The 22135-nt window shown below is 48.8% G+C and overlaps 4 protein-coding genes across 6 annotated transcripts in view; 2 read left to right on the forward strand and 2 right to left on the reverse strand.

Annotated features, from left to right (window-relative positions):
• Nucleotides 1-378: 378 nt before the first annotated feature.
• On the reverse strand, nucleotides 379-5862 carry LOC108151699 (small RNA degrading nuclease 5). The gene is made up of 4 exons (XM_017280454.2): nucleotides 5695-5862; nucleotides 5521-5621; nucleotides 2064-2916; nucleotides 379-1992 (listed from the first exon to the last, which is right to left on the reverse strand). Exons 2-4 carry the CDS (start codon nucleotides 5601-5603, stop codon nucleotides 694-696), a joined length of 2235 nt encoding a protein of 744 aa, XP_017135943.1. The 5' UTR covers nucleotides 5604-5621; nucleotides 5695-5862; the 3' UTR covers nucleotides 379-693.
• On the forward strand, nucleotides 3870-5488 carry LOC108151701 (innexin inx4). Its single transcript, XM_017280455.2, has 3 exons — nucleotides 3870-4250; nucleotides 4321-4622; nucleotides 4686-5488. The coding sequence occupies exons 1-3, from the start codon at nucleotides 3971-3973 to the stop codon at nucleotides 5208-5210; spliced, it is 1107 nt and encodes a 368-aa protein (XP_017135944.1). The 5' UTR covers nucleotides 3870-3970; the 3' UTR covers nucleotides 5211-5488.
• Nucleotides 5863-6001: 139 nt separating the features above from the next.
• LOC108151698 (serine protease nudel) lies at nucleotides 6002-15419 on the forward strand. The gene is made up of 16 exons (XM_017280453.2): nucleotides 6002-6616; nucleotides 7001-7144; nucleotides 7209-8801; nucleotides 8865-9943; nucleotides 10005-10487; nucleotides 10543-10876; nucleotides 10933-12052; nucleotides 12113-12282; nucleotides 12344-12457; nucleotides 12518-13310; nucleotides 13366-13557; nucleotides 13613-14082; nucleotides 14154-14445; nucleotides 14509-14616; nucleotides 14674-14817; nucleotides 14874-15419. Exons 1-16 carry the CDS (start codon nucleotides 6598-6600, stop codon nucleotides 15289-15291), a joined length of 7473 nt encoding a protein of 2490 aa, XP_017135942.1. The 5' UTR covers nucleotides 6002-6597; the 3' UTR covers nucleotides 15292-15419.
• Nucleotides 15420-17286: 1867 nt separating this feature from the next.
• The window catches only part of LOC108151697 (calcium uniporter protein, mitochondrial), a 42534-nt gene continuing 37685 nt past the window's right edge, over nucleotides 17287-22135 (reverse strand). For all 3 annotated transcript variants that reach the window (XM_033388114.1, XM_033388113.1, XM_033388112.1), the window contains 5 exons: nucleotides 18688-18919; nucleotides 18511-18616; nucleotides 18341-18442; nucleotides 18069-18272; nucleotides 17287-18006 (listed from right to left, as the gene is read on the reverse strand). In XM_033388114.1, the coding sequence (XP_033244005.1) occupies nucleotides 17746-18006; nucleotides 18069-18272; nucleotides 18341-18442; nucleotides 18511-18616; nucleotides 18688-18919 (905 nt within the window). In that variant the 3' untranslated portion in view covers nucleotides 17287-17745. The remainder of the gene's footprint in view (nucleotides 18007-18068; nucleotides 18273-18340; nucleotides 18443-18510; nucleotides 18617-18687; nucleotides 18920-22135) is intronic.

The raw sequence follows: 22135 nt of genomic DNA on the forward strand, positions 1-22135 counted from the left end.
ACGGGCCAGCAGGCGAGCAAGAGTGCGTGCGTGGGCATCATAGGGAGGGCTGCCTCTTTCGGGCCCTAGACAACGGAGTGCTGTATTGTGTGAGGTAGGAAATTTATAGCTCTTATCAACGCCCGACCGACCCGTCGACCTACCGACCGACCAACAGAAAGGAAATGGAATGGAAGGGAAGGGAAAGCCAACGGAAAATATCGGGCAATGCAAACCACCAGAAACTAGGTCAAATCTCACTTTACGGAGTCGAACCCGAACGAACGAACCATTTGGTAAAAACATTTGGCAATATTTAAGGGCCATCGATTCTGGGCTCCTCCTCCACGTCTTCTCATTTTCTAGATTCCGCTCCCCCCAAAGGAAAAGGCAGTTGCATTTGTTTACATTTGATTTTTGTGATTTCTTGCGGTTATTTGTAAATTTTACAACTTTAGTTTCGTTACATTTTTGCAGTGTAATTTCGGATTAGATTAGATTAGGAAAAAAAAGAAAGGTGAAATTGATTGTACGTCAGAGGTTGGGCTGTACGGCTAATTTAATTTTGCTTGAGACACTAAGACACTGCTCTCTTGTAGCTGCGTCAGTGGTTTGATCCAAGCTATCGATGGTTTTCGTGGGACATTTCCGGGGCATAAAATTAGAATAAAGTCAGGGTTGATGGGATGCAGTTCAGGCTGTGGGGCCACGAATCTAACTGCTGATTGGAGCACTAGTCTGTTCGGTGCCATTCAATCGCTTGATGGCTATTTTGGCCACACCCTTGGGGCACTCTGCCGAGCCGCCCATGAGAACGAGGAAGAGGCCATTGTGGGCCACTGTGTTCCACAGACGCTCGATGACCTTGTCGATTTTGGCAGCACTGCGTTCAGCTTTATCCACGAGGAAGTCCTCTTCGGGGATTGGGAGATTGGCAATGGTCAGAGAGTTCTCTAGCGCTATTTCGGTGACTTTTCGTACAGCTTCTTTGGTGGTGGCCACCTCGTGCACGAGGACAGCACTGCTGGTGTCCTTGGGGACGACCTGCTCGGCCTTCTGGATGATCTCCTTGAGGCGCGGCTGCAGGTCTCCCACATTCACGATCGCTGTCCTCCTGTCCCGCTTGGCCGAATGTGCAAACATGTTGTTCGTGATGCTGTCGCCGCTGCAGGCATTGGCGATCTCCTGCAGACGCTTCTGTTGGGTCATAATCTCGTCGCCAAACTCGATGCTGTTAGCGAGCTTCATCTTCACGAGCTTTAGCGTTGCCCTGGAGTCTTCGATCGAGTCGTGGCCGTACTCGTTCTCCTGGATGGTCTCCTTGAGGAAAGTCATGGCCAGATGCTTCAATTTGCTCTTCCGCCTCCGAACTCCGGACATGTTGAAGCACACGCTGGTGTCGATCACATACGGATGCATCATCCGCATGGCATTCAAATCGGAGTTAAGGGACTGTCCCACGAGGATGGCATCGTCTGGCAGCAGTGCGGACACCTCCCTCTGCACATCCTTCAGCTGCTTGGTCACCTGCTTCATGATGTCCTCGGTGATGCCCGAGTACTGGGTAAGGTAATCCACGATCCTGTTGTCGGGCATCACCAGCGTCTCGTAAACAGTCCTGTACTTCTCGTCTACAATGGAAATACGCGTCAGCTCGTTGACCCCGGCCACAGTGCGACACATTTCACAGTCCACGCCGTACATGGGACTGTGGTTGTTGACCGGCTTGTACGATGGCTTTGTGAACTTGTAGGCCCTGAAGCGGCTGTGGAGCTCTCCCTGCAAGGGGATTGGATAGCCCTCGTCGACCATTTGCAGGGCGGAGAGCAGGAGTTTGGTCCGCGGGAATTTGTCATCTGGATGCAGATGAGGTAGCTCCATGCCCGACCCCTCGCCACTAATGTTGAAAATACCCCTCACGAACAGTGTGGGATCCTGGTTGAGGGCAACTGCAGATTCCAGGCAACCGTGCTCGTCAATTAGCTTCTTGGCTTGCACACTGGTCAACGGAATCTGGAAAGAACCATAAATATATTATCGATTAGCGATTAGCAATCAGTGGATAGGCCTAAAGCAGTACATACCTGAGCGATCTCATCGATAATCATGCCTTCAGCCTGCTGGGGGAGCATAAGCTCCAGCTTCGCGTTGAATATCCTATTGGTGGCCTCGAACTGGCTCTCATTGGAGAGGTAGTGGTACAGGGAGAGGCCCTCCAGGATGACCACCACGCTGTGCGAGAGACTCACCCACTTTTCGGTGGAGCACCACCGGTCTGGCCTGCAGGGACTCTTCTGGCCAATCATGCCCGACATCAGCAGGTTCTGTATATCGCTGAGGAAGATGGGCGTGCGCGCATCTTGAGGCGTCTCCAGCAACGCACGCTGCCCCATCTCCCTCAGCCGCAAGGCGGGAACATCCTGCAGTCGCCGCTTGCGTCGCCGCAGATCCGCCGAAAGGGCCTTGTATTGTTCTTCGCTAAGAGTAACCAACGTTTCATCGGGTAAGCTGTCGCCACCTGCTGCCTCATCTTTGCGAATCCGTTTCGTCTGTGGCTGATCTGTGTGGACCGTCTCCGCATCTGTGGCATCCGCTGTCGAGGTCTGTTCGGGGGTGCTTCTGATGGTATGCCGATTCTTGGCTTTTCGCCTGCTGCTCACGGTGAAAAAGCCGTCATCTGCCGCCTCTACACCGCTGGACCGCTCCGCCTCATAGTGACTTTTGTTCGTCTGTGGCTCATCTGTGAGATCAGCCTCGGCGCCGCTTGATTTGGACTCGGAGTCCCGCTTCCTCGCCAGCTCCGCCTCATGTACACGATCCCGATCGTTCAGGTCCATCAGATTTGCCAATGCGGCCAGCTTCTTTTTCTTTTTTTCGCTGCGTTCCTGCTGTTTCGCTGAGACTTGCTCCTTCATATTGACAAGCCTGATTTTTAAGCTGCAAAACAAAAGGTTACTAAGTCTATATATCCAGCACTTTTAAGCGATTTTTCAATCAAAACAAATTGAGCACATGGTACTGGAGAAACATTGTATATCGATAAGAAATCAAACTTAGCCCACTTCACCCCCCTATATTTAAAAAGTTCAACAAATTGAGGTAAATGACGGAAAATATTACTGATTGTAAATTCTCCTTGTAGATTCATGCCATCTTTCCTCTGAACTTAAAAAAAAACACCATATCTTTCACCTGAACTGCGCAAAAATGATTCAATTTTCATTATTTTCGGTGAAAAATTAAATACCCCCTTGGCTTGCAATGGGTTAATCGTTCTCCGTCGAGGGCTGGAAACCATATTCCTCGATTATGATATTCCGTCGAATATTACTAGCTAGATATGTAGGTCTCTCAGCTCTGCCAACATAGTTTTATCCAATTAATGAACCTATTTCCTACTTGATTTGTTTATTTTAAATACTTGCTTTTATTGGATTTTGTTTAAAAAAAATGGTTTTAGCGAAATAGGTCAAAACGAAACAACGAAAGAGGATAGTCGTTCATATTGCTTAATTTAGAGATTTCGTTGAATAATTCTAGCTAACTAAAACCCTTAGTTCTGCCCACATAATTTTCGGCTATTGATGAATAAATGTTCTACAAGATTGGCTAGTTTTAACGACCCCGCTTACTGTTTTTTTATGAAATAAGGTTTAAACAGAACCTGGTCAACAAAAAATTATGTTTTTACATGGTAACTACACAATAACTACATGTGGAAAAATACCTATTTAGTACAAAAAGTGCCCGCATGTAGCAGCGCCAATAAAATTACTGGCTGCCGAAAGCTGGCTGATATAAAATTCCGGCTATATATATATGTCTCTCGTTCTTTTACATGCCATCTGCCACAGAAAAGAGCGAGATGGCAATAGGCCAAAACTCACCGTTAGAACGCCGCGTGCTTTGCGCCTTATTTTCAACTTGTGCAAAAAGGGCTGCGTGAAATCAACGAAAAAATTGTGTAGTGCTCTGAATATAGATCCACAAAATGTATGCCGCAGTTAAGCCGCTGTCTAAGTACTTGCAATTCAAGTCGGTGCACATTTACGATGCCGTTTTCACCATCCACTCCAAGTGCACGGTGGCCCTGCTGCTGGCCTGCACTTTTCTGCTCTCCTCCAAGCAGTACTTTGGCGATCCCATACAGTGCATGCGCGATCACAATGACATGGACTTTATTCACGCGTATTGCTGGATGTACGGCGCCTACGTATCGACCAACATAACGTACACGCCTGATCCATTTGGACACGAGCGCTGCAAGCCGGGTAAGAATTGCAAAATGCGTTCATATCAGCGTTCGATTTGTGACTTAAAACATTTATTCGCTTTACGCAGGTGGTTTGGGAGGAACAGTGCCTATGGCTCAGCGCCGATATCTGCGCTATTACCAGTGGGTTGTTCTAGTGCTGCTCCTGCAGTCGTTTGTGTTTTATTTGCCGGCATTTTTGTGGAAGATCTGGGAGGGCGGCCGCCTAAAGCATCTGTGCATGGATTTTCACCAGACCGCAGTCAGCAAGGAGAGGAGCAAGGCTCACTTGGGTGTTCTGGTCAAATACTTTACGAGCGACTACAAGGAGACACACTTTCGCTACTTTGCCAGCTATGTGTTTTGCGAGGTCCTGAACTTAGGGATCAGCGTAAGTAGACAACGCCTCACCATAAGTGGCCGCCCTTTAACTCATTCAACTCATTCTCAACAGATTCTGAACATGCTGCTATTGGATGTGTTCATTGAAGGTTTCTGGACTCATTATGTGGACGCTTTCCTTGCGGTGTACTCTGGCGACTGGGAGATGTGGAGCAGCATCACCAAGCGCGTCTTTCCCAAGTGCGCAAAGTGCGAGGTAGTCAGATTCGGGCCTAGCGGATCGGACTCTTCAATGGATACCCTCTGCCTACTGCCCCTAAATATTCTGAACGAGAAGATCTTTGCTTTCTTGTGGGTCTGGTTTATGGCAATGACTTTTCTGGCTGGACTCAAGCTGTTCTTCCGCATAATTACCATGTTCAATAGCGGCATACGCTTCCACATTCTGCGGGCCAGAGCCCGTCTTATGCCCAAATCACATCTGCAGCGCGCCCTGCAAAACTGCAGCTTCGGCGACTGGTTTGTCCTGATGCGTGTGGGCAATAATATAAGTCCGGAGATGTTTCTCAAGTTGCTCGAAGAGCTCTACGCGACCCAGTCCCAGCGCAAGCCCCCGCCTGGAGCGGATGAAATCTAACCATGATTCTAACTAAATTTTTGACATTTTCCTATCAATGAAGTTGTCTGTTCTTTTATTTTTTTCGCGTGCCTTCTTCAAGAGATGTTCGGAGATGGCTCAATCATATTCACGTCATAATCGATATGTAAGAATTATCGACATTGTACTTAACATAATTTCATAATTTCCATTCAAGTGTCACTACTTCTCAACTAAGCGAAATGTACTACTTTTGTTGTGTACATACACATATGTACTTTAAAACGTATATTAATGAATATAATTTTCTACCTTTATAATCTTTGTACAAATCAGGTGGAGTACTCACCGTTCTGCTCGAGTCAACTGTACCATAGGTGTCCTTCCGCTCGCCTCCACCGATTGTGGATCCTTCTGCTGATTGGGTGCCATTTGTATTCCTTGCCGACTCTGTTTTGGTGGTGAGATTTTGCAGGTATAGGAGGCTTTTTTTCTATCTATTTGCATCTATTATATTACTCACACTTTGTCCGTTGGTAAAATTTTGAAATAGGATTTTTGACAATTTTTAATTGAATTTTCATGTGTACAATCGGATGTGGTTGCTATTTTTACAGTTATGGAGGTTTTTAGTGTGGAACCTTTAAAACTAAAAGCAACTAAAAGAAAAGTTGTTTTTTCTCTGCTTGAGGTGTATGAAATTTGTATCAAAATAATTTCGGAATAGGTTGTGTTTCTATCAAGAAATGAGTCGCAAGGCTTACTTTAATCGAACATTGCCAGCCCAGCGCCTATGGGGCTGCGTGTCTAGTTTTTCTGTGTGTATGTGTGTGTGTGTGTGTGTGTGTGTGTGGAGTGGGGGTTACTGCTGGATGGATGGATGGTGGGTGGTTCGTTGCTCTGCAAATTCCCCTTCAACTTGCACTTTTGTCCGATGGTCGTCGTTTATAGCTGACCTCTGCAAATGTTGGCCCGTTTTTCATTAACCAAAAAACTGTAAAGTTCGAAACGTAGCATAAAAATTGGCAGCGATGTACTTTGGAAGTGGGTCGATCGCCCGATGATCCACTTTCCGGAAGCCTTCATAAGCGCAGCGAGCACCCGGCGATGGCTTCAGTTGCCGTTTGCCGTTTGCCGTGTGTACCGTGTGGAATAAGTGGTCGTCGTCGTCTTTGTCGTTCTCGTGGATATCAGATTCGCTTTTGCCGGTTGCTTTATGCCTTTTGTGGATTTTTGTTTGAGTGCACGAGTGAACCGCTGTAATTCGAGGCTCCTTGTTGGGAAGCTAATCAAACAAAGTGAAGAACAACCAAAATAAAGCAGCAAAGAAGAATACGAATTGCTTGTCGCATTTCCAGCTTGGTGTCCAAAATGTATAGTGAATAAGCGACTGTTCCGGAAACACCAGAGAAGGATTGATAGCAAAATGACTTACAGTATGGATGGTACGTGGAACACATATACATATGTTAGATTTTAAGCAGGAATACATTCTAGATCGTATTAATCTCCAATAAGTTCTTCGACTAAGAGTTCCAATTTTGTTTTGCATTTTTGCATCAGCAATTTTATTGAAATTGAAATTATTGCGAAATTGCCGAGCAGCACAGAAATTGCTGATCAAAATAAAGCCCCCACCAAAAAACGAAGAATCGGCTAAGAATTTTTAATCATGTTAAAAATAAAACAACGTCCACAGCACTTTTTCCGTATTGTCAAAAGAAGAACAACTACTATTTTATTTTAAGTAATTTAGTTCAAATAAGAGCCGACTTTGAATTTCATTCGAGATAATTACGGTTATAATTTGGAGAAAATGAATTTCTTAGACCTGGAGGCCACCAGGCTATTGCGAAGTCCGCGCCACTGGTGTGCCCGTACGCCCAACAAACGCGTCCTGGCCATCACCGCGCTGGTGATCCTGACGATGTTCTTAATGCTGATCTACCATGGCATTGTGGTGGAGAGAATGGGTAAGAATATTACTAGAAAAAGATGAGTTTGTTAAGTAAACTAATGAGTGTTACCACCCCCCAGATCGCGTTCAGCAAATCGCCGCCCTGAACGAAAAGCATCGACAGCTCAAGGAGCCCGTCGATGAGGATAAGGATATACTGATTGTCAGCCCACAGACATTGCACGTGAATTTTAAGACCGGCGGACTAAACGCGGGGATGAATGAACGGCAGAGCCGCTTGAACAGCTTGCGCTGGAAGTTCCGATTGTATAATAAGCGTCGTGTGCCGCGTGACCTGTCCAGAAGTGACATGCTCGATCCCCTTCAGGTGGAGGCCAACATGCAGCAGATCTACTCGAAGCTGAGGAGCAAGCGGGCCCGCCAGGCCCTCAGTCTGCTGGAGAGCGAGTATGTGAGATGCAAGAAGCAAACCCCGCACGACTGCATGTCCGCCTTTGTGCGGATGTACAATATGGCCAAGGAAATCACCGAAAAAATGGAGAAAATGAAGGCCATCATGCGCGCACAGCAGCCCCAGCTGGAGTCTGGGAGCATGGAGTCGAATGAGACCCGCGAGAAGACCCAGGAGTCGACTGCTGGGCCCACGACAAGCGCAGCAAACGTCACCGAGGAGACGTCCTCGCAGAAGCCTGTCCGATCCAAAATAAAGCCAGCGAGAATCAGCTGGATCATCGACGGCCATGACCATGACGACAGTGCGGTCTATACGGATAATACGCCAAAGTCATTGACCACCAAAGAGCCAATGAACACCACTTTGCCGCTGGTGGAGACGACGACCCCCCAGGCAACGGTAGAGGAGACCTCTCCCTCAAGCGTGGGACCCTCTGAGTTGATTGTGGGGACCACAACGGAGCAAATCAGTTGGATCTTAGACCGCTTCGACAAGCCGAAGGAGATTGTGCACACCACAGAGGGGCCCAGACAGCGTACCACCAGAGAGCTGACCACCACGGCAGCCGCACCGAACTCTGGGCTGGAGCACACCTCGGAAAACGTTGTCTGGGAGACAAAGCTGACAACAGACGCACCCGAAGCCCTGTCCACGACCACTCCAGCCGTAGCCCACAACGAAACAGTGCCACGGAAGCTGCAGTTCGATTGGATCATTGATGGCGAGGAGGTAGTCGAGCCGGAGCCAGAGATGGGAAACTCTAGTGCCACCGCAACCACCACCCAAGCCACAGTCAGCACCACATATGCCAGCGAAGCGCATAACTTTACGGCATATCCGACCAAGCCAAAACCAGTGAAGATTAGCTGGATCATTGACAGCGATGTGATCAGCGCAGAGGTGAGCAGCACGACCAGTCAACCCAAGCTAACGACCACCACGGAGACACCCACCACTGAGAAAGGTTCCCGTATTCCCGGTCATCCATTGGACAATCCCAGCAGCATTGAGAACATGCTCGAGAGCTTCGAGCGGCACGAACCGGAGAAGCCCATCATAAAGGTGCTGTCCAGCAACGAATCCTCAGAGGATACTGTCACAGATCTGTACGAGCGCCAGCACTGGCTGAAGAAGTTCGAGGCGCAGGCCATGGAAACAAAAGATGAGTTGATAGACACCTTCGGCACGGCGCTGGATGCCAAAGTGTTGGACAAAATGGGACCGAAGATCAATCCACTGAATGGGCATCTCCTGAATGGTAAAAAGCGGATTCAATCGATTGATTCTGATCAACATTAATACCATCTTTTCTCCTCCACAGCTGCAGATGCACAGCTGATGACCCTATGTGAGCGGATGCGGAACAAAGTGGCCGCCATGGCGGATGGTGAACAGACCAAGCAGAAAGGAGAAACCTTCACGGCCTCGCCCAGTGTGCAGTTTACCAGCAGGGCGCCCGGCGGATTCCCTGTCTCTGGAGAGACGATGAAGGCCTCCGCACAGTTCATGTTCAATCCGAATCTCGGGATGCCCAGCATCCCCGTCTGTTTCTATATGACGCCGGCCAATTTCCGGATGCCCATGTGGTCGGCCGCGCCCACGTTTATGGGCATGCAGGGGGCACACTTCGGTGGTCCATCCAACAATGGCGGAGGAGGCGGAGTCTTCTTTGTGCCGCAGCAGTTTGGGCCGAGCGGCAACTTCTTCGGTGGCAGCAGCGGCTCCGGAGCGGGTGGCCAGGGCGCCAACATCTTCTCGAAGAATGCCTCGCCGCAAAAGCTGTCGAATGCCCAGCAGCAGGTCTACTGCAGCTACATGCAGAACCAATCGGGCCAGGGTCAGGGCCAGGGCCAAGGGCAGTCCCAGGGACTCAACCAGCAGCAGGGAGTCGGCCAGTCGACCTTCTCCAATGCCAACTTCAAGATGCGTCACGACGCCAACCAGACGAGTGCCGTCCATCATCAGGGACAGATCATCTACGCCAGCTATGCGGGACTCCCACAGCAACCGATGGAGCGATCGCAGTGCCCGGAACCGGATCAGGTCTCGTGCTACGGGGGCCAGGAGTGTATTCCAGCCGCCCACTGGTGCGACAATCGTGTGGACTGCAAGGACGGCAGCGATGAGTCGGCCTGCACCTGTGGCGACCGTCTGAACGAGGAGCGTCTGTGCGACGGCTATCAGGACTGCCCCATGGGCGAGGATGAGCTGGGCTGCTTTGGCTGCGAGCCTCTGGCCTTCTCCTGCTACGAGAATTTGGAGGAATATGCCCGTCACAATCGCTCCACGATATCCATGTGCTACAGCCGCCTAGAGCGCTGCGATGGCTTCGTAAACTGCTTGAATAGTCGCGATGAGCAGCAGTGCAGTATGCTGGTCACAGATGTCACTCATCACATGGTAGGTGGATCGAACTCTCCTCCAGCCCTACTCCCTTCTAATCCGTTCTAATCTTCTCCAGTCACACGCGGCCTCTGCTTCTGAGGGGTATCTCTATCACAATCATCGCGGCGATTGGCACCCGGTGTGCAACAATGGCGAAAAGTGGGCAGACGCTGCCTGCGAGGAGGACGGAAAGGTGGCAGGAGCTGTGCCCGAACTCACCTTTAAGCCGCTGATCTTACCGGGGCCCTTTATTGAGCCATCGCTGCATGCGGGAATCCACTTTGCACAGGCCTGTCATGGTCGCAACAACGCAGATTCCCTGGTGGATCATGTGGCCTATGTCCGGTGTCCTCCGACGCAGTGTGGATTGCCCAAGAATACGACCAAAATGGAGCACTCGAAGCGCGTGAAGAGAGCTGTGGCGGAAGCGAAGGAAACCGTCGGCGAAGGTCGCATTGTTGGAGGCGGCTACACGAGTGCCCTTCAGTGGCCCTTTGTGGTGGCCATCTATCGGGATGGGAAGTTCCACTGCGGTGGGACCATCTACTCGGATCGTTGGGTAAGTTCAGCAAAGGATTCTCCTTCTCGATGTGTTATAAATCTCTATTTTACAGATCATCAGTGCCGCCCACTGTGTCATCAATTATGCGAAATACTACTACGAGGTGCGTGCTGGACTCCTGCGTCGTTCCAGCTACTCTCCTGCCACCCAGATCCAGCCAGTGTCCCATGTGGTCGTCCACCAGGCCTACGAAAGGCGGAGCATGCGAAACGATCTGTCGTTGCTGCGACTTGCCAATCCGCTGCACTTCAATCGCTGGGTGAAGCCCATCTGTCTGCCCGACCAGGGAAGGACGACCTTCGGCGACGATTGGATATGGGGTCCCGAGGAGCACACCCTCTGCACGGTGGTGGGATGGGGAGCCATCAGGGAGAAGGGTCCAAGCAGTAAGTTGCGACGAACGCTGACCTTAAGTATATTCTGAAGTGTGAATCTTTGGTAGGCGATCCCCTGCGACAAGTGACGGTGCCCATACGCAAGGGCTGCACAGATCCAGAGGATAAGGCTTCGGAGGACATTTGTGCTGGCGATCCGGACGGTGGACGCGATGCCTGCCAGGGCGACTCAGGCGGTCCACTCTTCTGCCGCAGCGTCACCCAGCCGGAGCAGTTCTATCTCGCAGGAGTTGTGAGCCATGGTAATGGCTGTGCGCGTCCCCAGGAGTTTGGCGTCTACACGAGGGTGGCCCTCTACTTGGACTGGCTGGAGCTGGCGGTGACTCCCCGCCTGCTGCCCGCACGCAAACCGCTGCAGCTCTGTCCGGGATTCATCTGCGTGTGGGGTGGCAAGCGGTGCATAGCCAAGCGACAGCGCTGCGATCGCAATGTCGACTGTCTGGGCGGTGAGGATGAAGTGGGTTGTGTCTACAACTTTATCCCCGATATGGTGGGAGGCACTCGGCAGAATGTAAGCACCACAACGGAGAGTGACTATCATCCGCTAAAGGATAGCCAACAGCGTCAGGAAATTGCATTAGAAGATGACCATTTGCTGGCAGAACAAGAAGAGGAGGAAGTGTGGCAAAGCACCACTTTCAAAAGTGAAAATGAAATTGATTCCACTCTGTCTGCTGATGTAACGTCCACCCCATCAGGGGATGTGTCAACAAGAAAGGATACCACTGGAGTGTCGACAGAAATCGACTCAACGACGACAACAGCAACTACTGCACCTACGACAATAGAAACGACAACTATTGCATTCACAACAATTGCTAAAACTACAACGATACCCACCTCGACAGAGGATTTCAAGAAGCTCTCCGATTTGGTCACACAATTCCTAGAGGAGAGCACCACAATGATGACCACCCCCTTGTCTCTAGTCACAACAGATGCTCCTGCAAGTACAATTACAGCGGAGGAGGCTAGGGTAACCACAACCACAAGCACAACCACCGAAGCCGCAACTACAATTAGCAGTAGTAGTACTCCCTCTACAACAACTACAAGGCTCACCACTACAAGGCCTACAACAATCACAGTCTCGGCGCCGACTACAAGTGCTCCTCCACAAACAACGACCAATAAAATGGAGATTCCCAATAAATTTGTATGCAAAAAGTGAGTAAAAATCCAATTATTGGAGGATAAATCCATTAATTTGTATGCAATTATTTTCAGAATGGCTCAGATTGTGGAGCTGCAGATGCGCTGTGATCGGAAAGTCGACTGCGAGGATGGCACGGATGAGCTGGGGTGCAGCTGTCGGGACTACATGAAGGGCAGTCTGCGCGCACTCATATGCGATGGCAAGGCGGATTGCGAGGATCTAACCGATGAACAGGATTGCGGTAGGCCACAAAAACCAATTGCCATTCTGTTCCGTCTAAGATTTGCTTTCAATCCCAACAGTTGGCTGTAGAACAAATGAGTTCCGCTGCCCATTGTCCAAGACCTGCCTGCCAATGTCGAAGCGCTGCGACAAGAAAGCGGACTGCCAGTTCAAGGAGGATGAAAAGGATTGCTGTAAGTGAGAGAACAGAATAGTAGCTGTGATGAAAGAAGCTCATGTATCCCCTCCAACAGTTGCCCTGACGAATGGCCAAGATGTACACTTTGATGTGCATCAGCAGCCCAAGTTTAGTAGCGCTGGAATCTTCTCCAAAAACGCCCATGGCGTGTGGCGTGTAGTGTGCGCCCATGAGACGGGCTACCATGAGCACCAGGCCAATACGGCGGATGCTGTTTGCGCCCTGCTGGGCTTCAAGGGAGCCCACTACTTCAACAGTTCGGAGATTGTGAGCCAGCGGGATGTGCATCCCATTACGCCAGAGCTACCGGGCAAGACGCAGCTGGTTGTGGAGCTCCGCTCAATGGACAATGACAACGACCAGCTCTCGGAAAACGAGGAGGCAATGCCTGAGCAGGGCCTGCTTTCGCCGTCGAGACCGGAGAAGGACCGCCTGCTGCCCAGCACGTGTCTGGGTATCTATGTGGAGTGCAATCCCCTTTCCAACCAGACAACGCCCCTGAAGACGCTGAGTGCGGGACAGGCGGTCAAGCAGAAGCCTGCGGAGGAGATGCCCATCCTGCTGCCCACCATCGAGACGCACAACCGACCCAATGTCCACTTTAAGCCGCAAGTGCCGGCCACAATTATAGTCAACAAGAAGGATGAAGTGCTCGACCGTTTGGATAACCTAATCAAGAGCAAGAAGAACAAGACGCTGCTGGTGAACGAGCAGCTGCACGAAGCCATCGAGGAGCTGCACTGGCCCTGGCTGGCCGATGTCTATGCCAATGGGGAGCTCTGGTGCCTTGGCGTGCTTATCGACAAGCACTGGCTGCTGGTCCACGAGAGCTGCCTCTCGGGAATAAGGTAAGTAAACACTTCTATTGAATGCATTTATATCCTATTTGTGAATCACTTTTAGCCTCGAGACGCACTACATTAGCGCACTGCTGGGCGGTGGCAAAACGAAGCAGTCCCTCCACAGAAGCAATCACGAGCAAATCCGGCGCGTGGACTGCTCTGAGGCAGTGCCCAAGTCCAATGTGCTGCTGTTTCATTTGGAGAAACCCGCACGCTTTACCAAATATGTGCTGCCCACCTTCCTGCCCGACAGGTGAGTGGCTCAACAGCCATCTAGGGAGTTATCCTAATCGCTGTTTTCATTGCAGCTCTCACCATAATGGCAGTGCTCTGCGGGATTGCATCAGTGTCCTGCACGACGAGATCACGGGACGAATTAAAACGGTTGCCATCACACAGATCGGGAATGACCCAAAGTGCCCGTCGTGCTATAAGCTGCAGGAGAAGCAGCCGCCAGTGAACCTAATGCGTTTGCTGAACGTCAGTGCCGAGGATATGGCCTCCATTTCGGAGGAGGTGGAGCTGATGAATGGTGCGGCCGCAACAGAACTCCCAGCCATCACAAAGTTCACCAGTTGCCATCAGTTTGGCCTGAAGAACCTCAGTGACACGCACCACAATCCCATCGACCAGGGAGTGCTTGTCTGTCGCGACCCACACACGGGCTGGTTCCCCACGGCTCTGTTTAACTACAACAACTCCGATTGCCAGAGCTTCAAACATCCATTCAGCATTGGGACACTGGAGCGGGCCTACAAATCCCTGCAGGACAGCATAGGTGGGCTATTTGCGGACCTAATTACTAGTTACGGACCGGACCTAATAAACTTTAATCCTCTACCCCAACAGATGAGCCCAACTGCAAAAATCCACAATCACCGCCAGAGTGCAGCACCCATCGATGCCCGCTGGGTGTTTGCCTGCCGCAGTCGGCGATTTGCAATGATAGATTTGATTGTCATGACGGAAGCGATGAGGAGGAGGCAAAATGTCGACAGCTGAAGCACAGATGCGCCCCGGGCGAGATGAAGTGCCGCTCCAGTTTCAAATGTTTGCCAAAGAACAAGTTCTGTGATCATGTGCCAGACTGTGAGGACATGACAGATGAGCCGACGATTTGCAGCTGCTTCACTTATCTACAGTGAGCTCTAGCTAAACTAACCTCAGAATGGGCACTGCTATATGTTTCCCTTTTCATCTGTAGAGCCACGGATCCCTCCAAGATATGCGATGGCAAGCGAAACTGCTGGGACAAGAGCGATGAGAGCTCTGTGCTGTGCAATTGCACTTCAGATCATTTCCAGTGCAGTTCGTGAGTTAAACGATTAATTGTATTGGAAGCTCAGATTTAAGTGACTGGTATTCTTAGATCCCCTGAGGACTGTATTCCACGTGATTTCGTGTGTGACAAAGAGCCCGACTGCCCCAATGGCGAAGATGAGCGATACTGCTTTGGCATAGAGCATCCATTGCAGCAGCAAAAGAAGGACTTCTGGGCATATAGCCAATACAAGTAAATATCCAACGAAATCCAAGTCAATTCTATGTGCATCGGACTCTCCTTTTCAGCACAAAGGAGATAGCCCCACAGTATGGACAAGTGATTGAGCAAACCTATGGTATCTGGCACACTAAGTGCTTCCCGAAGAGTGCGCCGCCCAACATGGATGAAGTGCGGGAGATATGCAAGAAGCTGGGCTACAATCCGTACCGGCAGCCCAGCTATCGCCTGATCGATGACGAGGAGAACAAGGCCGTCCAGACATATGAGCTGTTGGACCAGCGGGGACGCAGCTTCAGCAATGAGTCGCTTGTGGGCAAATACCGCGACTCCACCAAGGCGCTGATTGTCAGTAAGTTCTCGCCACTGCAGCTGAACGAACGGCTCACGCTCTTCCTCAAGTCGAGCCGGCCCATTGCAGAGCTGGTCAGGTGGAATGCCACCGACTCGGATCGGTGCTACAGGCTGGAGATACGATGTGCCTGAAGGGGCAGTCCTTAGACTCCCCCTCTGTGAAGTGCCTAAGGCTTCCCTAAGCTCCCGCGATTATCCTTTGTGCGTTTTAGTAGCAAATAAATGCGAGAGAAATCATATAATTTATAACTTTGTTTTATTATTTTAATTTTGTATTAGTTCTTTTATCAGTTTGCGCTCGCATATGTTGTATATTTTTTACTTGATTTGATTTTGTTTTTGTTTTTAAGCTTGGGTTTCTTGGGAATTTTCGTAACGAATTTTGGTTGTTTTATAAATGTAAAAAATTCACTTTGTTGTTTAGACAAAATTCAAACAATTTGATTACTTAAAGCACTTAATTAAATGTTGGATTCCATTTAAATTCGTTAAAAAGGATGTAAGTTAAGATTAGTTTTTCTTTTGTTTCTTGTTCTTTTATGTTTTATGAAAGAAGGTACTTGAGAATTATAAATATATGCACCTCTCGAGAGCAGAAAACTAGGGACTGTCCCCGTCCCTCAGGCGCATCGTTGGTAATTATATAATCATGCGTTATGCGTATAAATAGTAAGGGCTTAAAAAACTTGAACGAGCATTAAGGGGGTGGGGGGATGGATGTATGGGGGAGTAACTGGGGAACTAGTTGTTAAATTTCTTCATAAGTCTTTGGCGCTGATTAGGATTAAGATTCATATACTCGTATGTCATACATATATGTATGTGTGTGTGTGTGTATAGGAGATACGCGTACCCGTGTAGGAGGTAATTCAAGTGTATAATTCATTAGATACAATTAACATAAACATTAATTAGTTGGGACTTGGATTAGGCAAAAATACATAAACTTTCAAAGTTAGTTTCGGGCTAGATTTTTTTGGTTTTCGCTTGTTTGTTTTTTGATTAAAGTTAATGTTCGATTTGTACAGTAAATAATCGTCTCCACCATTATAATTTGAAATTGAATCACAAATGTCATTAAAGTATTTAGAGGCATAGATAGTGCGCTTCTTAGGCTAGAGTTAATCTTTCCAAATTTTGGTTAGTATTTAGTGTGTGTGCGTGTGTGTGTGTGTGAGCATCCCGCGTGTATGTGTGAGTGCATTGAAAAGCGATGCAGGTGTAGAGATTGTTTGGGTGTTTGTTTTTTTCAGTAAATTTCAGAGAATAGTACTAGTAGGTAGAGTAGTCTACGGATTGGCTTCTAGGATTCCTGGGGGTGTGTACAGTATAGTAGTATAGTATAGTATAGTATAGTTTAGTATAGCACAGGCAAACAGTTCTCAAACACAACCTTTTGGCAATTTCTAAGTTTTAAAAGTACATATCGCCCCGCATCTAGAGTCCGAGTAGAGTTCTGAAGAAAGCGTAAGTTGGGGTACAAGTTTGGGTAGATGCCTCTCACTAAACTAATATTAAGCTAAATGTTGTCTCGTTTTTGGGGCGACTGGCGACTCTTCTTCTCACACATCATCATATCGTTTACGTTGTCATGAAACACAGCAGTTTATAATATTTACATATCTAATCGTATCTACTAAATTACGTTTAGGATTTCGTTAACTTTTACTAACTACGAATCTCTCTGTTCTGTTTCCGTTTCTGTTTCTGTTGCTAAAATCTTAATGGAATAGTTGGTGCGTTTTTATGTACAAATTGTTGTTCTCGTTCTCTAGTGGTTCACGGTAGTATATGTATATGTACTTGTATAGTTTATAGTATATATAGTATGCTAGATTAAAGCTTATGAAGAGTTAGTAGAGTTCACTGGATGAGTTTTCATGAGTTTTCACTGATACGAGTAGATTGGACCACAGTATGCTGATCATCTCTGTGTTTTTGTATCTCTATAATGTATCTCTCTATACGGTTTGATAACTATCGTTGTAAATTGTTGTGGAAATTCTTAGCGGCATTCCCCGCCCACAATTTTCGACTACAAGCTACTGTTGTATCCCCTAAAAGGTAATCTTGGATGTTTCTGCTAAAACGAAAACGAAAAAAAAAGTAAAAACTCAATATGCAAAAAATAGTCAATAAATAAATCATATATTTTACTAGAACTTTGCACACAGATGGTAGAGTATAGGGGTAGAGCAGACAGGGGCGCCTTGGGCATAAAACAAATCTCGATCTCTTGCACTAAAATAAATAAAGATTAAACATAAAGTAAGCTCTACAACTGGGCCTGCGTCAGACATTTAAGTATGCGTTCCACTCTTGGGCTTACGCTAATTATCTATAAACATGGGCATAAAAAACTAAAACATTTTAGTTAACATACAAAATGGGGAAACTCCCAAAGAGTTTTTGTGCTTGCTGGGGGGTGGGGAGGGGGGGTCACAACATTTCAATCACCCTGAACATTTGCTAAGTGTGGGGGTCGGGGGTGGGGGGCCTTTATTTTTCATTTAAAAATTAGTTTGAGTTTCATTTCCTTCTTTCGGTGTCCTCCTGCGGCTGATTGCCGCAAAGTCCAGCTAGTCCTTAGTTACTTTTACCCTCCCTGGGGTCGTCCGGCTGCCGCTGCTGCTGCTCCTCGGTCGGGGGCGTGTTCTCCTGGGTGCGCACCAGATGCGACGGCAGTTGCATGTTCAGCGGATCGTTGATCCTCCTCAGATTGTACTCCAGCTCCGCCGTCTTGCGCTTCAGCTGATTGTAGTGATCCACATCGAACTGGATCTTCTTGGCGTTCTTGTAGATGGCCAGCGAGTATTCGCGGTTTTTCACAGCCTCCATCATGTACTCCTAGGGGGAAGAGACATATGTAGTATCATTCCCGTGGCTCCCATCCTCTGGGACCCGCTTACCCTCTTGGTCACACAATAGTAGGCGTACATGGCCATTGTCGTGCCGTAGGTAACAAAATACGTAACCGGCTCCATGATATCCCAAGAGTACTCCCACCAGGTCAGTCGGGCCAGGATGCCGAACTGCACGGACATCAGGCCGAGACCCATCCAGGTCATGAAGTTGGTGCGACGAGCGGCCTTTCTGCTCAGCTCCAGTTTTTTCTGCAAGTGGAGGGAGAACAATGGGAATACTCGCACGTGTGGAAGTCGCTCGCAGAATGGAATCGTACCTCTTCGAGGGGCTCCAGCTCGTAGCGTATGCTCTCCAGTTCCTTGGCCAGTTGATTGCTCTTCTCCAGCTGATATTCGCCGACGTTGAATGCCTCATAGAGCTGCCGACAGAGAGTTATGGCCGCACATTAAAAGCCACACTTAATGGGGATATATGTGTGTATCTTACCTGAGCAATAACCTTACGCACGTCGCCCACCTTGTCCATGGACTCCACTGTGATCTTGTCGCGCTTCGGTGGATTCACTTCCATAGTCCGATTGTTGATTTGTATGCTGTGGTACATTAAGGGGGGATTAGAAGGGATTAGAAGGGGCACTCATGAGAGCAGAGCACGCTACTTCACCTAAATGTATCGTCCAGGAGGCTGTCGATCGTGCAGGACGAGGCGATGCGCACTCCGTTCTTGTTGATCACCGCCGCCCGGTCAATGCCCCGGTCCTCCTGCCTCAGCATCGACAGGAGATCCCCCACGTTGTGCGTGATCGGTTTCAGGGCGAACTGACATAATTCGTTGCGACTTGGCAGTCGAACGGTCATGTGCGGCATACCGTTCACGTACTCCACGAATATGTCATCTGAAACGAGAGAGGGGGATTGCTGGATTATCTGCTGTTGGTTTTGGCGTACAGCTGGCTCATACTCCCTCCCTTCTTAGCGGTTTCTGTAATGTGGAGCACAGTTGTCGGCTTTGGTTTTAATTAATCAAAAGCCACTCAAGGTTATTTGCTCATAGAGCGGGCTGCCGTTGCTGCCGTTGCTGCCGCTGCTGCAAGTCGAATGCAGTTAGGCGCTCGCGTTGTCCGCCGAGGCATGACGACGGCTAAGAGTGCAATATACCTCGGGGATCTATAGACAGGCTGCAACGGCAACACCAGTTATTGTCTACCGTATGATCTAGATGACACACACAATAAGCGTACTGCCAGATGACAAACAATTCAATTAGCAGGGCCCCCCCCCGCTACACGCTCCCCGCTCCCTGAGTCGGAGCCAGAGGCAGAGGCAGAGGCACAGCTTCATTTCGGAGTGAAAAGTTTTCACTTTGTCGCATGTGGGATTTATGCAGCCATGAAGTAGCACAAACATACGAGTATATCCATCTATCTGTATCGCTGCCACTCATGCAAGCAGCCAGCAGCCAAGATGCAACCACCACACGCCAATCTGCTGGATGTGGCTCCTCTTCTAATGAAGATTCGGCGGGAGGGTGCCAGTGCCAGTGCCAGTGCCTGTGCCTGGGTCTGGGTCTGTTCAACCCATTAGCAATTGCAGTCGGCGCCAAATGTGGGTAACTAGTGTGTTAGCCATCGCAATGGTTTTGCTGGTAGTGGTTATGGCCATGGCTCTGCGGCTCTGTGCGGCTCTGTGCGGCTCTGTGCCGCTCGCTTCTTCTATGATGATTATTTTCATGGACTTTGATTTTTTGGGATTTTAAACATTTTATGTTTTCTTTTTCTGCCTTCTGCCTTGTGCCTTCTGTTTGGCCGCTTCTGCGTTGGCCGCTTCTTCTTTTATTGATAGTTTGAGATTTTTGTTTTAATTTTCAGTTAACTTTCAGATTTTCGCGCTGGCAGACGTCTGCTCTCCGTCTCCGATCTCTCGCTTCGTGCTCTGCGGTGTGTGCTCTACTCTACGGTGTGTGGTCTCCGGCGTGTTTTCTTTTCTTTGTGTGTACGTGGCAGCAACCAGCACAGCACGAAAGCCCAATCAGAACAATCACAACAATCACAACAATCACAGCTGACCGTGCCACAGAGAATTTTTTTTATTTGATTAACTTGTGGCACAGTACAGTCGCTGACATAACCGACAGCAGGAGAACATCGCCCGCGTTGCAAAATTCAATTCAACTCCACTCTCTGTGTGGCATGCCCCCAGAAAACACACACACATCCAACGTACAGCAGAACCAAGCAGATAACATCGCTGAAAAAGTTTAATTTACAAACTATGACATGCCACAGAGCCGCACACACACACACACACACACACACACACACGGGGAAAGGAAGAAAAACTTCTCTGTGGGTCTGTCACTGATTTTGTTGTGGGGTTTTTGGTTGTGTTAAAGGCACCTCCGTGCCTCAGCACCGTCGTACCTCTGCCACAGACGACGTGCCAACACTGATAATACCCTGTCCTGTCAGGCAGCAGTCCGGGCACATCCTTTGATAGGGCGCCGCAACAACAACAACTTTGCCTCATCAAAACTTAATAGGCAGTTTCCGCATCCCTGCCAAAACAGGGCTAACAAGTGTCAAGCATACTCGTACGAGTACGTTCCTGATGGAATATCCCCCCCCCCCCCCCTTGCTGCTGCTGCTTCTGCTGCATGTGTGGCTGAAACACGTGGCTGCCACTCAAAATGAGGGCAGAATGTGGCAGGGCAGGGCAGGGCAGGGCAGGGGAGGTGAAGTGTGGCCCTGCGACCGCTTCCGCCTGCTGGCAGCGTCGGCGGAAATGCAAGCGGCAATCAGCCCCCAGCCCCCAGCCCACAATATTATAACGAGAAAACTCCTTTTTAAGGTGCTCCTTTGGTACCCTCTCTGTGGGCTCTGCCGATTGTGTGCAGGTCTTTGGCAATGCAGGAAAATGGCAAGAACTTGCCGACTCTTCTTGGAAGATTAATCCTTCATTTAAATAAAGATCTATATGGAGTAGATCCTTCAGTTTTCGCCGCTCAATACTCACTGGAGTCCTTATATCACACAAATCGTTTAAAAACAGGGCACAAATATCAATATTTTTAAGAAAGAAGTTCCAGAACAAAAAATCCCCTCTGATTCTTGGAGAAATTCGTGCAAATCCCCACAAGATGTAAACAAATAAAAAGGAAGCAGAGCCTGTATATATTTCTCATTGAGCCGAAAGGAGTGAACAGAAAGGAACTGCAAGGGCATTCAATGCTAGAGTCCCGACAGCAGGACTTTCTCTGCCATTTCTCCTTGTTATTGTGTGTGTGTGTGTGTGTGTTGGCCATAGCCCTTGCAATTAACTCTTATTTAAATTTAGTAGCACACTCTTTTATTTAATTGCAACAAAGGAGCCAGAAGTCAGGCGTAACTTGTAAAAGGATTCAGAAGGCAGGGGCTATTCGTAGAAGGATTCTGGAGTTAGGGGCTATTCGCATAAGGTGCCAGAAGTCAGGGGCTACTCGCAGAAGGATTCAGAAGGCAGGAGTTGTTCGTAGAAGGAGTCAGAAGTCGGGAGTAACTTGTAGAAGGAGTTAGGAGCTATTGGTAGAACGATTCGAAAGTTAGGGGCTACTCGCAGAAGGATTCAGAAGTCAGGGGCTATTCGTAGAAGAGTTCTGGAGTTAGGGGCTATTCGCATAAGGTGCCAGAAGTCAGGGGCTACTCGCAGAAGGATTCAGAAGGCAGGAGTTGTTCGTAGAAGGAGTCAGAAGTCGGGAGTAACTTGTAGAAGGAGTTAGGAGTCAGGAGCTATGGGTAGAACGATTCAGAAGTTAGGGGCTACTCGCAGAAGGAGTCAGAAGTCAGGGGCTATTCGCAGAAAGAACCAGAAGTCAGGGTGGGGCTAAAAGTTGGATGGAAACAGAAGTTGCAGGGAATTATGAGCCAGAGCGAAGGTGGAACCCAGGGCCACCTTTTCTAGGCACTGAAATAGCAACAGGAATAGCAATGATTATGCCAGCACTTAAGTTTCATTTTCTCCGATAAGGTGGCGCTTCCGGCCGCTCCCCTCCCCTCCCCTCCACTCCCCACCGTTCCCATTGAGTTTGCAATCTCGGAAAAAGCCCCTGACAAATGTGTGCCTGACTTTTGCTTCTT

Source organism: Drosophila miranda, chromosome XR (genome assembly GCF_003369915.1).
Source record: "Drosophila miranda strain MSH22 chromosome XR, D.miranda_PacBio2.1, whole genome shotgun sequence".
NCBI classification, from domain to species: domain Eukaryota; kingdom Metazoa; phylum Arthropoda; class Insecta; order Diptera; family Drosophilidae; genus Drosophila; species Drosophila miranda.

Coding starts and splice junctions, on each gene's coding strand:
- LOC108151701 (XM_017280455.2), top strand. CDS start 3,971: ATGTATGCCGCAGTTAAGCCGCTGTCTAAGTACTTGCAATTCAAGTCG. Junction 4,251..4,320: donor ACACGAGCGCTGCAAGCCGG/GTAAGAATTGCA, acceptor CGCTTTACGCAG/GTGGTTTGGGAGGAACAGTG. Junction 4,623..4,685: donor TCCTGAACTTAGGGATCAGC/GTAAGTAGACAA, acceptor CATTCTCAACAG/ATTCTGAACATGCTGCTATT.
- LOC108151699 (XM_017280454.2), bottom strand. CDS start 5,603: ATGGCACCCAATCAGCAGAAGGATCCACAATCGGTGGAGGCGAGCGGA. Junction 2,917..5,520: donor CAGTTGACTCGAGCAGAACG/GTGAGTACTCCA, acceptor TTTGTTTTGCAG/CTTAAAAATCAGGCTTGTCA. Junction 1,993..2,063: donor TTATCGATGAGATCGCTCAG/GTATGTACTGCT, acceptor GGTTCTTTCCAG/ATTCCGTTGACCAGTGTGCA.
- LOC108151698 (XM_017280453.2), top strand. Junction 10,488..10,542: donor CCATCTACTCGGATCGTTGG/GTAAGTTCAGCA, acceptor TCTATTTTACAG/ATCATCAGTGCCGCCCACTG. Junction 12,458..12,517: donor GGAGGATGAAAAGGATTGCT/GTAAGTGAGAGA, acceptor CCCCTCCAACAG/TTGCCCTGACGAATGGCCAA.